The sequence below is a fragment of the Onychomys torridus genome, chromosome 2 (genome assembly GCF_903995425.1).
Source record: "Onychomys torridus chromosome 2, mOncTor1.1, whole genome shotgun sequence".
Lineage (NCBI taxonomy): Eukaryota > Metazoa > Chordata > Mammalia > Rodentia > Cricetidae > Onychomys > Onychomys torridus.
The window spans coordinates 11,719,270-11,734,109 of record NC_050444.1 but is presented as its reverse complement, the minus strand read 5'-3'; the positions used below and the strand labels follow the sequence as shown (position 1 = coordinate 11,734,109).

Below are 14,840 nucleotides of genomic sequence, written 5' to 3'. Positions count from 1 at the left end.
TAATTTCCCGATAAAAGCAGGCATTGAAATGTGAGCTTTGCTAACTGCTCAGTTAAACTTTAAAAAGTGTTGTGAAAGCAGTATTTAATGTGAGATTTGGAAGTACCTGTACTTTCTATTTTATTTCAGTCTCTCTATAAATGCCTGGAGGACATGTACATTGGCTTGTATGGTCTTCCATAAATTAACAGAGAGATGTACTTAAAGGAATACTGATTACGTGAAGTTGACTGTAAACATAAAAATATTCAGTTTCCATTATAAATGTTACAGCTTACAAATTTGAAAATGTATACATGTTGATTTTTTTTTTTTTGCTGCCAAGAATCAAATGATATTTAATTTATTTGTGCACCTTTTTTTTTTTTTCCTCACAACCTGTAAACTTAACTGTTAAGGGCATAACACTTTGTTCAAGCTAAAAATTTTAATTATCTTTGTATAAAAACAAGTTTCCCAGCACCTTCATCCCTTTACTTGTGACAGTATAGTTAGGAGTTAGCTCTTCACTGCCCTTATGGATGGGTTCACTTTGTTTATATGGCATGTTAGCCTGTGTTGACGCAAGTCAAACTATATTTTAAAATGGAAAGCTAAGAAGAGATATTCCCAGCATTCCTTTCATAGCTAGTATTTTATAGAGGTTTATATACCTTTTTAGACAGTGTTTGAACTAGCAGATGAACTTCTGAACGAGAGCGTGCCAGTGAGTGAGGACAAGACAGTACTTTACCTCTAAGGTGCCCTCTAGGGTTTCAGTGGGATCAGTAAACATCTTTTCCTTTGCTTGGGAAACCTGAAAGCTAAAGAACCCAGCAGAGAAGAGCTTAAGAAGGAAAGAGAGAAGGCTGCCCCTGGAAAGAGTGAAGAGAGAAGCAGGGGCAGGAAGAAGGAGGATGAACGGAAGGGGAAGAAGGGCGGCCCAGACACATCCCGGAAAGCATCTCCCAGAGGTAAGACAGACAGAGAAAAGGAGAAAGCCGGCCCAGCCAGAAGTGCTAAATCCAAGGAGAACTGGAAAAGAGCAGCAGAGACAGAGGCGAAGGTGGTTCCCAGTAAAGTGTCTTCCAGAGACAAAGGCGACGGGAAGGGAAGAAGCCCTTCCGGGCATGCTCACGTGGCGAAGGAAAGTAACCAGAAGAGAAAGAACTGAAAGAAAGAGCTGCCGTCACCACCCAACAGCGGTGATGGTCTTGACTCGGGTTTGCTGCTAAAGGACAGAAAATCTGGGATTTCTCTGGTTGGGGAGGACGATACATATTAGTTTTATGTGTTTATTGGTGCTCAATAAGTAACTTCTGTGAAACGAATATTCTTTCTCATGCTTCTAAGTTAAAAAAGAGCTGAAACTTTGCAAATGTTATAAAATGTTCTATTTTTATTGATAAATTGACCGTGTGTTTAGATTAAATATGTGTATAATGTGAATTGTAATGGTTTTATGAATATATTAAGAACTCCCATTAGAGTGAGTAAGAATCGGAAGGTTTGAGCAGGGTTTCTGTGCAGGGAGGTACTGAGCTAGGTAGGGGCTTCCCGCTCCACTCCCTTCCTGCCTGTCTTCAGGTTCTTTCCAACTCCCAGCTCTCGAGTGGCAGCCCCAGGCTCGCTGCCTCTGGAACCCTCCTCCCCCTCGCTCCATCACCCTTAGGCTCCTTTCAAGTGCCCTCTCCCTTCTACCTCCATCTCTTTGCACTTTCTGCCCAGGTTCAGCTGTCCCAGCCTTAGAACCGTCTCGTAACTTCCTCTCCCCTTAGACCTGCTCGCCCTCTCCAGCTTCCCTGTCTTCCGAGATGTTTTCACCCCTTCCTTCCATTACATAAAACAAAACCAGAAAACCTTGTTCACTCCCTGCCGGACACACCAATCTGAGTCCTGCATGTTGTCAAGAATTAAAGTTTTGTCAAGGAGAGCATTTCTAACTGCATCTGTTTATGTCAGCTTCGAAGACTCTGACTCATCAGAAGTTCACTTCATTGTGGGATTTGTGCGGTACACTGTTTTCAGTTGCTCGGATTGGATGGCATATATTGCATGGGTGTATCATGATTATTTACCATTTCCAAAGAACCACAAATTTGAGGTCAGAGTTTAGCCCAGCATAAGCAACTAATAAAGTAAATCTTAATGAGAGAGACATTTCTACATGGTGTGTGCTGGTCTGTGCATGATGCTTAAATTTATCTTTAGATTACGTGTTGATTAAAAAGTCTGAGCTGGGTATGGTGCCTCATGCTGTAATCCCGACACTTTGGAGATGGAGGCAGAAGGACCAGGAGTTTGAGGTCATCCTTGGCTACATAGGCCAGCCTGGGCTATGTTAGGGCCCTGTCTCAAACAAAAAATAATAATAGTAAACTAAAATAAAACTAATTTGATGACAGAATAAAAAATGCTATCAAGAAGATTTTAATTTTTAAAAATAATTTACTTTGTTCTATGAAGAGCTTAGAAATAGACACTTTTTGGCCTAGTTCAGAGGTACTAAAGCTGAATATGAGTAAACATAAATGTTTCCTGAACAAACATTTCTTTTCTTTCTTAAAAGCCAGAAGCTTTTGCTACTTATAAACACCTAAACATTAAGCTGTGAGAAATCACAGCTCACACAAGTGAATCACAACAAAGGAGACTTTCTGGACACACACCGAGATCTCTCTTATATTCTTGGGCTAACCGCTAGGCCCAAAGAATTTCAGAGTGTGATGACTTGATTCTCTGTGTTGGTAGTCAGGATCTTGGGTTTTTGTCTTTTGTTTTGTTTTCATCAAATAGCAGAGCTCAGACACACAAAACCAGGGAGTCCGTGGCTCTTTTGACTGGCTTCAGGTTAATGGATTCCCCAGTTCAGATTTGTGCTCAGAGAGCCTTCCTACTTCTGTTCCCAAACTCTTGGCCCTGCAGATTTGGCCCATTTTATTCCTTGTAAAATACAAGCACATGGCAGATAAGGAGACTTCAACAGTCCTGAGAGGCATTGTCTTAGCTTTCTGTGGGGTTCTGGAGGAACAGATTCCTTAGGAGACTCTTGTGAACTACTTCATTCATTAAATAGGAATTTGGGGTGGGGCATGAGTGAGTGACAGAAAGCTTTTTAACATATTCACTCATGAAGTGGCCTCTGGGAACTTGCCAGGATAAGTGAGATAGGAAACCTACCCATGTGCTACAGTTACAGGGCCTTCAAAACATAACCTGATGCTAGATCTTTCTGGTGAGATATGTAATTTAATTTAAAAAATTACTTAAAAGCAATTTAATGATGTTTTCCCTACACGTGATTCTTCCCACTCCTAGCTGGAGAAGGGCAAAGCATTTAATGGAGGCATTTTATTAATTTTATCTTGGTTTTGAAGTTCAGTGGTAAGGGGGTATAAAGTATGGAAATACTAAATTCTAGGCAATGAGGGGGTTTTGGGAACATGACCAGCATAAGCAGGTGAGCATAGCTTGTACTTGGGGAGGTGCTGTGAGCTGTTTCCAATTTAGATTTAGAAATACATCTTCCTCTGGACAGTGGCAGTCAAGAATTGAAGGGGCTCATGCTACTGGAGGTCACGGGACAAGCGGCTCATAGCACCCAGCAGAGATTCGGAAACGTTACTCGACGCTTTCCTTTTGGGGGATGTTTGGGAGTTGGGACCTGGTTCACTCTCCCTTTATCTGCTTTCCTCTGCCAGTCTCTCCTTCCTTTCCAGGATGCAAACGGTTACACTGAATTTCCTTGCCATGCCATCTGGACCAGTGTATTAGCACCCAGAGTTCAGTTCAAAAGCACAGCTCAGCCAAACCCACGCTAAGCCTCAGTGGTGAGAGTGGCCTTCAGTTCTGTTCCCCTCTCAGGCTCACCCTGCTGTTCACCTGGTCGTTGCTTTTCGTCATATTGCTGTCTGAGGGTATTAAAATCCTAAGGCTACCCTCGAAAGAAGCCAACAAAAACAAATCTATGATTCTACATAGCTGGCAGCCTGAAAGAGTTTTGGGAAACACTTGAAAAATCAAAACTAAATATCTACATTTTTGTCACATCCCTAACATTTTACATTTTCTGAGATAATGCTGTAAATTTAAAAAGGACATTATTGCATTAATTTTATCTTAATCTTGGGGATCAGCTACATTTGAGGAACAGATATCCTTAAAGATTGCTTTATAGAAATGATTTCAAGCATGTCAGTTTCTCTCCGAATCTTTTCCCGCTTATCTAACATTCAGATGACATTCTTCCAAAGCATTGTAACATTGACACTTCGCTTGCCGATGGTTTCCTCAGTGAATTTCATTAGAGCTAACGTCACCTATAATCGGTTTCTTCATTTTTACTTTGTGGTTACTTTCCATCTAATCACACACAAGCCACAAAGCATAGCTGCTTGTATTACTCTGCAGAGCTGAGTGAATTCTAGAAGTTCACAGAGACCCTGCTTTGCTGGGATCTACTTTCCTCATAGATTTTTAACCTCAGCAGACTGATTGCTGTGGGCATAAGAATCCCCTTCGGGTGTTTCCACTGAACAAGAGAAAGGCAATGCACAAGTATAATTTATTAGCTTTTATTAAGTTACTGGAGTCACTTTCCGTATGCTGGGTGAGCCTTCTCATCTATTCCATCATCCGCTAATGTCCTTCAGAAATATTCTCAAAATTGATGCCGTGGATTAAATTTACCATACTATACATGCTGACAGTGGGCGTTTTTCTTACTTGTTGGTTGGTTGTGACCACGGTGTCAGAGTGGCCGTGAGACCCACTGGAGGCTGCCCATGTGTGAGCAGGCGGCGCTCTTGGCTCCTCAGGTTCTTTCTCTGCAGAACACTGATGCTTGGTGGACCCCTGGAATCTCAGTGAGGGGCTCAAGCGAGAGGCATGGGGGCAACGGCTACTGTTCCTCCTTCTGTCGACAGACAGACAAGTGCCTCCACAGAGTTCAGCTGGATCCGTATTTTCTTCTGAGCTCAAGAGGGGAAGAGAAAAATACTAATGAATGCCACGTGTGTGAGGCCTGAGACTGTTCCGCTCTCTACATGCCGTGACTGCAGTAAGGAAACAGGATTTGCAAGAAGAATAGTAAAGTGAAGTAAATTGTCCCAAGTGTATGGTACAGTGGAGACCTCTGGTCAGCCGTGTGAGAAAGAATCTAAGTTTTGCACCCAGAACACGTTTTTTCATCACACAACTTTATACACATTAGGGGTTGTCAATGAAAACAGATTCAATCGCTAACGCCTGGTTAGGCATGGGTCAGTTACTGTGTTACCATGAAAAGGCTATTCATTACTGTCCTTTGGGAAGTGGGACCATATTTGGGTGTTTGCCATTACTTAGGAATATTCTCTTGGATTCTCTTGGTGACATGTGGTAAGTCCATCCCAGGTAGCTTACATAGACAGAAAGCTTTGATGTCTCATAGTCACTGTGAGGTCTGAGTTTGGGTGGGTATTCTACACCTAGCTGCTAAAACCTTGGGCCCCTGTGCCCATCCCTGGCCCTTCTGATTATTGTTCTCCTTCTCAGACAGGATCATGTGTACTCCCGGCCAGGTGAATCGTTATGGATGGGGGTTAGGCTTGTTGCAGTTGGTGAGACCTGTCCTGTGTACAGTGCCCACTGTTACAGTCTGGGTGAAGGGACAGTAGTTCCCGGGAAGGAATTCCTGTCACTAAGGGAAGCGGGTGAGGCTCTCGGCAGGTCATGATTCCACACCACCCTTCCAGGTGCTACAAGCTGGCAGGCTCTGGGTTGGTTTCCAGTTCTTGCCTCCTTCCCTCTGCCTCTGCCCCAGTACAGAGAGTTGAAGAGCACTGGCCAGAATGGATAGTTTACTGTAAGAAGCCATCGGACAGAGATCCAGTCCTCACCCTTGACTTGCAGCGGTGTAGACAGTGAAAGAATATAAGAGAATGTCAGTGCATGATAAGTACAACCAGGTTTGCTTTGTTGTGTGTTTCAGTTTTTCCCTGCTCTATTCAAAGAGAACATTTTTGTTATTAGGAAACTGAAGGGTGAGTATTATTATATGGCAGACATATTTTCACAAACCTTTCTTTCTTTTTTAAATTTCAAGGTATGGGGGATTGAATGCAGGGCCTTACACATGCTTGACAAAGCTAATCCTTAATTCTTTTTGTTTTTATTTGGGACAGAATCTCACTAAGTTACCTTGTGGCTGTCACCTTCACTGTACCTCAGGCTGGCCTTGATTTTGCAGCCTTCTGATCCAACCTTAACCTGAGATTATAGCATGTGCCGCTCCCCGAGCCATCATGAAAAAGAAAAAGAATCCTCAGTAAACTGCCGTCCTGTGTCCTCCCTCTTTCATTTTGTCCAAGGACATAACCACATACACTCGATTTTTAATTTTGACTTGATTCAATCTTTTTCATAGATATTACTTTCTACAAAAAGCTTTACATTTGTGAGCTCTATTTAAAGCTTATTTGTGATAGTGGTATTTTCTAACCACTGCAGTACGGCTGCACCAGCACTTCCTGCTCACTGACTCACTCATCACACACTCCCAGGAATCTGCAGTGTGGCAGAGCCTGGAGCCGTGGGTGGTTGGAGTCCGCATAGTGGAATGCTGTGCAGTTGTGAAGGGCTGGGATAGACAGCTACGCTCCTTGGCTCCTGTTCCCTCTGCTGAGAAGGCCCTCCTGTGGGACCAGCCCAGCTGGCACATCTGCACCCCGGGCACCGTGCCACAGCACCATGTCCAGCACCTGCTTCCTCCTTGCTCTCAGACTGATTGACACAGCACCTGGCCAGTAACCAACACCCTCTAGCCAGGGTTTGCTTGCTGAATAAAGGAATATGCACAGTAGGGGAGCTGAAAATTGTTAGGTTTTTTAACACTATTGGAGACTTTTAGAAGAGAAAAGTGTTAGTTTTTAAAAAAAGAAAACGAAGCAAATTATCCAGTAACTACATTTTTTAGTTGTTCCTATTACTGTGTGCAAGGGGTAGGGTAGGAGATTTCTTTTTGAATAAGTGAAAAAGTAAATTGATGCAAAAAGCCACAATTTTACTGGGTTTAAGTGATCTGCTTTAAAAATCTGAAGGGATGCTGTTTTTCCTTTTCCTTGTGCATGTGGGACCAGTTGCTAAAGGTGAGATCCCAATGCACCCCCATTAAATGGAGGCATCAGAGCTCCTACACACTGGGTGGTTTGCCTCTCCTTCAGTTCCACGATGCTTTCCATGATGTTAAGAGAGTCCCCCCGTCCAAGCTCTGTGGAGTCTCCTTCTGGTCCTGAATTCATGCTGACAGGAACCTTTTTGTGACATGCATTTCCTCTTTCTGAATTTTGTCTATCCTGGGTCTAGTAAAGATCCCTTGAATAAGAGATATCCCCCATTTTTATCAGGGGTAGCTTTTGGTTCTGGTGGCCTGAGAATCTTCCTTAGTTCTGAAACCATTGGTGTACTCACTAAAATGCACGTTTACTGATTCTACAAGGCAGGAACAAGGAGAAAATCTAGTATGGTTGATTAGCATGTGTGCCATTTTGGAGTATTGAGTTTTCAGAATATCCGTCAGGTATTGTGCTTGTCAGCCTTGTTCTTGGGATGTATTGATTTATACTGTTAGAACACCAGCTTGTGGGGCAGCTGCTGTCTATGCACCGACTCTTCACAAGTCACCTTAGCTGCTGGAGGGACCTGAGGGTAAGATCAGAATTTCTATCAGCATCTATGCCATAGTGTTAGTAAACTGAAGACTGAATATATTTTTAAAATGTATGTAGTGTCTCCGTTGTGTTAAGGTGTGGTTAGTAATAACCCAGAGATGATGGGCAGTATGCAGGATGAAGTGTCCCATTTTCCAGAAGGGACTTGAATGTCTGTGGCTTTTGGTATCTTAGGTGGTCCTAGGTCTAATCCTCCTCGATCCTGAAGGGCAGTGTAATTCCTAGGAAAGGTGATTCCTTCATCTTGGACCCAAGAGACATAGTGTCCTAGGGCATTTACTGTGTTTAAACCCTGCCTTCCTTCCCTGTCCCTTGACTCAAGCTTCTAAGCTTGCTCTTCTGTTGCCTGAGGATTGCAGTGTAGCTCCTGCCCCTGCCCCTCTGACCTTTGGAAGTCCTTTCCCTGACATTGCTCTCTTACCCACATCTGCTCCATAACATCTGCTCACTTCTTAACCATAACAGTTTCTGTTTCCTATGTTTCCACTGTCCCTTCTCCTGGAGGGCTTGTATGGCACACTCTCTCCTGGAGGGCTTGTACTGCACACTCTGTCCTGGAGGGTTTGTATGGCACACTCTCTCCTGGAGGGCTTGTATTGCACACTCTCCTGGAGGGCTTGTATTGCACACTCTCCTGGAGGGCTTGTATTGCACACTCTTCCTGGAGGGCTTGTACTGCACACTCTCTCCTGGAGGGCTTGTACTGCACACTCTCTCCTGGAGGGCTTGTATTGCACACTCTCCTGGAGGGCTTGTATTGCACACTCTCCTGGAGGGCTTGTATTGCACACTCTCTCCTGGAGGGCTTGTACTACACACACTCTCCTGGAGCGCTTGTATTTTGAACATTCACTTACTATAGAAGAGTTCTGCACATTAACAACTGAGAGATAGTTGTTTAATGAATCTACATATGCCATTTGGTAAGTATGAAACTATTACATATTTATACAGATAAATATATTATTTTGTCTTCATTCTGGTCAGGATGGTTGGGTAGCAAAGAATAAAGTAGAGTAAGTAAATAATAGGCCCAGGAAAATTGTGTCCAGTGGTCAAGGGTGCTATGATTGGTTTAAATGATGGCTTCATTTACTTTTGATGGCTTCTTGCATTTTTAATTAAAATGAGAGAAGCCGTTATTAATAAACATAAATTTTAAACTTGTCTAGTGAGTCTACAGAACAACAGTCAAGGTGTTGTAAGGAAACTGTTTTCAATCCTATCCGACCATTGTTATAGCCTGGCAACATTCAAACCTAGACAGTGATGGTACGCAGCTGCAGTGGGGTCCACTGTGTGAGGGAGAGTTCCTCAAGACTCACAGCAGAGGAGGCGGTCCTTTTGCTTCTAGATGTCTTGTCTGGAAGAGGCTTGCAGCTAGGAGCTTGCTTGCTGTCGAAGGCCAAGGTGGGGGCTGAGTGAGGCTGCTTCTGCCCTACTTGTTAAGTGAGGGAAATCTTCCTCAAGCCAGTGTGAACTATGGTTTTGTTGCATGCAGTGTTGCAGACTAAACAGACGCATGACATTTCAGAATATAACTTTAAATGTTCACTGCAAATTCCAGCCTAACCCTTCGTCATTAGGACTTCTCAGTAAATGAATCCCAGCTTTAACAAAAACAAACAAGAATCCTTTCCTTTGACTCTGAGTTGGTCACGTGTGTTACTTATGTTTCTGGTTTTGTGAAGCAGAAGATGGAGTCCACAGTGTACAGGGCCTGTGCCCTGGGTTGTTAAAGCCATTTCAGCGTGGCTTGTGTTGTTAAATGTTGAAGGTTTATAGGGGCCCAGTGAGGGAGATGTGTAAATTTGCTCTTTCACTGCTTCAAAGTTTATGATAAAGCCTGTTTGTGCTAATGTCGCGTCTGGATAGAGCCTGAGCAGCTACCGAAGTAGGTATACCATTTGACTGGTACTTTGGGAAGAAAGGAGCAGTGTTTTCCTGCTGGATCCTTTTCCTGTCTCTTGTTACATTTTCTGTTTTTCATCCTTTGGATTATAAAGACAAATGACTCCTAGTTATGTTACAGAAAGTTGCCTCTTTTGTGCATTGTGTCTGAAAACGTCTGCTGGTAACTCTGAAACCCTTGCAGCGTTTCGTTCTTTTTCAAATGCAATGGACTTTTCCGAATTTGGTAAGAATGGGCTTTCAGGCAGCTGAGTCTGCCATCTGATGGGGACATTCATTGCTCAGTGCACAGATGAAGGCCAGTTTGAAAGCTGGTGGAGTGTAGAGTAGTGAAGAATGAGGTGGTAACCTTTTATCACTCTGAGATACTTCTGAGAATGTAACTGTCCAAGGACACCCGGCACACACTGGTACCACCCCAGGAGACTACCTACAATACAGAAATGCTGGGCACTGCAGAAATAGGAACAGCAAGATGGACGCACTCCTCATTCCTCCCCCACATCCCTGTGCCAACCAGGTAGATGGAGCTCCGGCCCTGCCCCGAGCCTCTGCAGCAGCGGGCTAGTGGGACAGACCCCACTGCATGCTCTAGCCCTTCAGCAGGCATTGCTGTAGCAATTGCTGGGGCCAACTGAGTGTAAATACAAATTCCTGGAGTCTACGGACTAAAGTTTTTCCGTCACTGATTTAGCACAACTTACAGTTCCTGATAAAATGTCAGGTGAGAGGTGGAAGGGCAGGTTATTTAAATGAGGAAGCAGGATAGTTTCCACCTTATATTTCAAGTAGATGTGAGTTGTTGTAGGTCTTCATCCCTATCCACACTCTTGGATAGTGAACTGGTTTGAAATCTGACTTGTAGAAAGATTTCACGGCCGGGTGGTGATGGCGCACGCCTTTAATCCCAGCACTCAGAAGGCAGAGGCAGGCAGATCTCTGTGAGTTCGAGGCCAACCTGGGCTACCAAGTGAGTTCCAGAAAAGGCACAAAGCTACACAGAGAAACCCTGTCTCGAAAAACCAAAAAAAAAAAAAAAAAGAAAGATTTCACAAGTGTCCTCGGGCAGAAGAAACAAGAATGGGAAACCCGGCAGAATAAAGATGTAAACTTCTGTGAGTTGAGAAAAGGGAAACATGGACATTAACTGTCCAGTGCTGTTTAGGATCCCCAGAGTGTAGAGCGATGGCTTGACCTTCACCGAGGACCACTGGGCACCCGCCTTCCCAGAAGCCACACTCCTTCAGTCCTCAGAGCAGAGGAGCTGGGGCTCAGCAAACAATTGGACTCCTGGCCACGCCTTTGTTTCCTAAACAGCTGCACTTAATTGAAGTTTGATCTAATGTTCCAGTGTAAAACATCAAAGCACTAACTTAGTAATTATGCGGCTTTAAAGCAGTTTTTATGTTAACTTGTTCCTCTGCCTTATTTTCCTGGCTTTTTAAACAAGGGACTTTTGGATACGTGTGAACTCTAGAAAAACACAAACAAAAACCAGTATGGTTACTTATAGATGGTTCTTTACGAAAACTGTAAATAGTGAGTTCCGTGTGATTTATTTAAAACTCTAGTATTCCCCGAAGGATCAAACATTATAGGGAAATTAAAGTCTGGAATGTGCAAGGGCTCAGATTCAGGCATTTTAACGCTTCCTTAGGAAATACTTATCCTCTTAACGTGGAGAGGGGCTTGGACTCATAGAATGGAACTTCTTTTGGCGGGTTTAGATGTGGTTGTATGTTATTCGTGAATGCCCTTAAAAGTCTCAAGTAACTGAAGTCCCTAGTGAGTTTTCAACACAATATGGAAAAGTGTGAATTCCTTGTGCCACTAGTCAAATGTTTGAGAGTTAACTTTCCTGATTTAATATGTAAAAATGATTTTTAAAGAAGCATCAGTTAATACTGTGAATAAAAAAAATGCAGGACTTAAAGAAAGATCTACTTCAGAGAGGACTTTGCCACTGGAGGAGGCCAAGCCACCCGCTGAGCTGGAGGAGCAGGCTCCTGAAGGGGCAGGTAAGTGTCACTGGGCCTGCCTAGCTGGCGGGGACTTGCAGGTAAGCAGCCATGGCTCACCAGGTTGTTCACATTGTTTATAAAATGAGCTACAATTTCTTCTTTTCTGATATTATAATAATTAATTTTGTAGTGAAAACCTATGCAGGGATGTTTTAATTTTTGTAATCCAGATTCCCAGGGGTCAGCGGTTGTGCATTGCCCAGGACCATGCAGTTAGAACAGCAGAAGCCAAGTATGTCTTGATTCTAATTCCCCACTCTTACCACACTACATTCCCAGTAAAAACTGACACACACTGTACACAGCCTAGTCATCATCAGCCACATGAATGAATCCAGCAGGGATAATGAGCTCCCATCTTTTTATATCAGGGCCCTGTCTAGACCTAAAGCCTCCCTAGACTTTGTCATGCTGATTGCCTCCCTGTGGCATCATAGATCAGGTCATAGTATTTTCATGAAGGGACTTCGACTCATAGTTTGGAAATGTTGAGGTATTTTAATAAATCGGCACATACAATTTTAATCTACCACCATTTTCTGCTTGTGGTATGATAATTGTAGATTGCAATTAGCTTCAGTACTGTGTTTCTTACAATACTTAAGAAAATTTGTGGTTTCATTGTGCCCCCTATTGGAAGTGCTAGATATGACATGTTTATTGGAAACCATTGACAGCCCAAATTGTGCTGTTCTATTTGATTTTCTTTGCTGCGTTCCTTCAAGGAACAGTATATTAGTCTAAGTTTTATTACTTGTTTATTTCAGAACCCTAGGAGAATTTATTGTCTCCTTTTCACACCTATGGAATTGGTATATGGCTTCAGAATCCAAACTGCTTTTTTTGTAAAGGTTTTTAAATTAAATATTTGAATTTGACACTTAATATTTTACTTTGTACTAAATATTATTTGTAATTTACAAAAATCTGTTTTTTTAAGTGAGTACTAGATCTGAGATATGCCATGTGCTTCCCATTCTTTGTTGTTAATATGATTCTTTGCAAATTTTTGACAGTTACCAGACCCACTGGTTTATTGCTAGCCCTCATTCTCCTCAGCCTTTTGGGGTGTTTTCAGATTGCATTCTGCTCTCTTAGTCCTTCTCTTGTTGAGACTTTAGTTCTTTTTTCCTTCTCTAGCTCCTTCCATCTGTTTTGCAAGTGCAGAACTTATCTCTCAGTAAAATAAAGCCTTTGACTCCCGTTGGCCCCCAGCCCTCTCCTCACTTGAAAGAACACACTCTGTAGGATTACTCTTTTACTTTATCTTTTCTGTTCATGCTTCCTGTTGTAGTCTAGCCTCTGCCTCCGCACCATCCCCATGGAAGAGGAAAGACATGTATAGGAGCAGAGATGAAGAGGCAGGGAGCACTGTCTGGATTCCCAACCCGGGCTGGTAGCACAGGAGTTTGGGAAAGTGTGGGGCCTGCTTTGTAGTTCTCAGTCTGTGCTGCTTCCACTTTCCCGGCTAGGAAGTCAGTGAAGAGCACCCCAGTCACAGCCTGAACTCTTCGTGTGACCCCATGCTTTCCTCACCACGCGTGGAATGGGCCCCAGTGAGGAGACTGTCACAAACACTGAGAGACAGTGGGACGAGGGTGGAGACTAGGGACTTGTATAATTCTATCAGGATATCTATGTGGATGCCCAGTGAAACAGAAAAGACATCTTTATGCTTTCGAAATGTTTCATTAAGCAATTAGCATAACGCGAGTTCAGCTTTTTCCCCCCGTGTGAATACATTCTGTCACTGGGGATCTGTGCTTTGATGTACCCCCTGTCCTCAGCATTTCTCACACGCAGTACCGATGATTCCAAGATGAGGTCCAGGTCATGTCAAACCCGCACAGTGTCCTTGTAGCAACAGCTTATTAGTTGTGTGACGTTGGGGTATATCCATCTTACGGTCTGATAAGGACAACGGTGTTGTGGATGTCACCATTGACATCCACTTTTGTAAGTCCTGGTTGTCTGAGCCTGGGGGTCTGATTTTAGGATACATGTTTCCGAAGCTGACAGGGTGTTCCTTATCACTCACGCTTTAGACTGTGGGTCAGGCAGCTCTCCTCACTCTGGTCCTTACACCACCAACAGTATCTTCCTCCTGACTTGTCAGGAGTGCAGGTGCTTCCCACCTTGTTATGTCTGTGTGGAATTCAGTCTTTTCCAGTACTCCTTTTTATGAAACCTTAGTCCTTGCCTCCTTCTAACATGAATGGCATTTTATGGGAACCAAAAGCATTTGCTCTCAGAACATTTTTTTAAAGGAAAGAAGTCTGTGGCTGAATTAGTTTCTTCTTTAAAAGTCCCTTTGAAAGTATTTACATCTGCTGAGCAAATAAGGCCAGTTGTAAGTATCTCCTATGTTTGCCGAGGAAGAGGAGCAGATGGCATATGGAAATGGAAAAATACACAGCTCTTAGCCAAGTGCAGTCATCTTGCTATGTGTGCAAATGCCATATCTAACTGTTGGAATTTCCCATTTATACTTGAGTGTTATTTTGTTACGTTTTGTAATTATTTTAGAAGTCCAGAATACTGAAGATGAAGTAAAAGAACAAATTCAGTCTCTTCTCCAGGAATCAGTACACACAGAATATGGTATGAATTCAATTCTGTTTTGCACAAGTTACTAAAATAGTTGAGTTTCTATAACAACATTCAGAGTAATTATAGATCAACTACGATTTGGGAGGGAGACGCACTGGACATGCTTTTCAATATCCCACCTCACTGTGGAGGAGTTTTATGAGCATATTTAATTTTAAAATCATAGGAATAAGTGAACATAAATAACACAGGCCAATGAGCCTGGAGGAGTTAGTACAGTGACCAGTGCAGGCCAGTGAGCCTGGGGGAGTCAGTACAGTGACCAGTGCAGGCCAGTGAGCCTGGGGGAGTCAGTACAGTGACCAGTGCAGGCCAGTGAGCCTGGGGAAGTCAATACAGTGGCCAGTGCAGGCCAGTGGGCCTTGGGGAGTCAGTACAGTGACCAGTGCAGGCCAGTGAGCCTGGATGAGTCAGTACAGCGACCAACACAGGCCAGTGAGCCTGGGGGAGTCAGTACAGTGGCCAGTGCAGGCCAGTGAGCCTGGGGAAGTGAGTACAGTGGCCAGTGCAGGCCAGTGAGCCTGGGGAAGTGAGTACAGTGACCAGTGCAGGCCAGTGAGCCTGGAGGAGTCAGTACAGCGACCAACACAGGCCAGTGAGCCTGGGGGAG

The 14,840-nt window shown here is 43.5% G+C and overlaps 1 protein-coding gene across 4 annotated transcripts in view; it reads left to right on the top strand.

Moving 5' to 3' along the window:
- Positions 1 to 14,840, top strand: part of Asph (aspartate beta-hydroxylase) — a 219,963-nt gene that overhangs the window by 58,289 nt on the left and 146,834 nt on the right. For 2 of the 4 annotated variants that reach the window (XM_036178438.1, XM_036178437.1), the window contains 2 exons: positions 11,525 to 11,617; positions 14,147 to 14,221. In XM_036178438.1, the coding sequence (XP_036034331.1) occupies positions 11,525 to 11,617; positions 14,147 to 14,221 (168 nt within the window). Of the gene's footprint in view, positions 1 to 803; positions 2,144 to 11,524; positions 11,618 to 14,146; positions 14,222 to 14,840 lie in introns of those variants that run through there. The other 2 variants (XM_036178440.1, XM_036178442.1) reach the window with 2 other exon arrangements.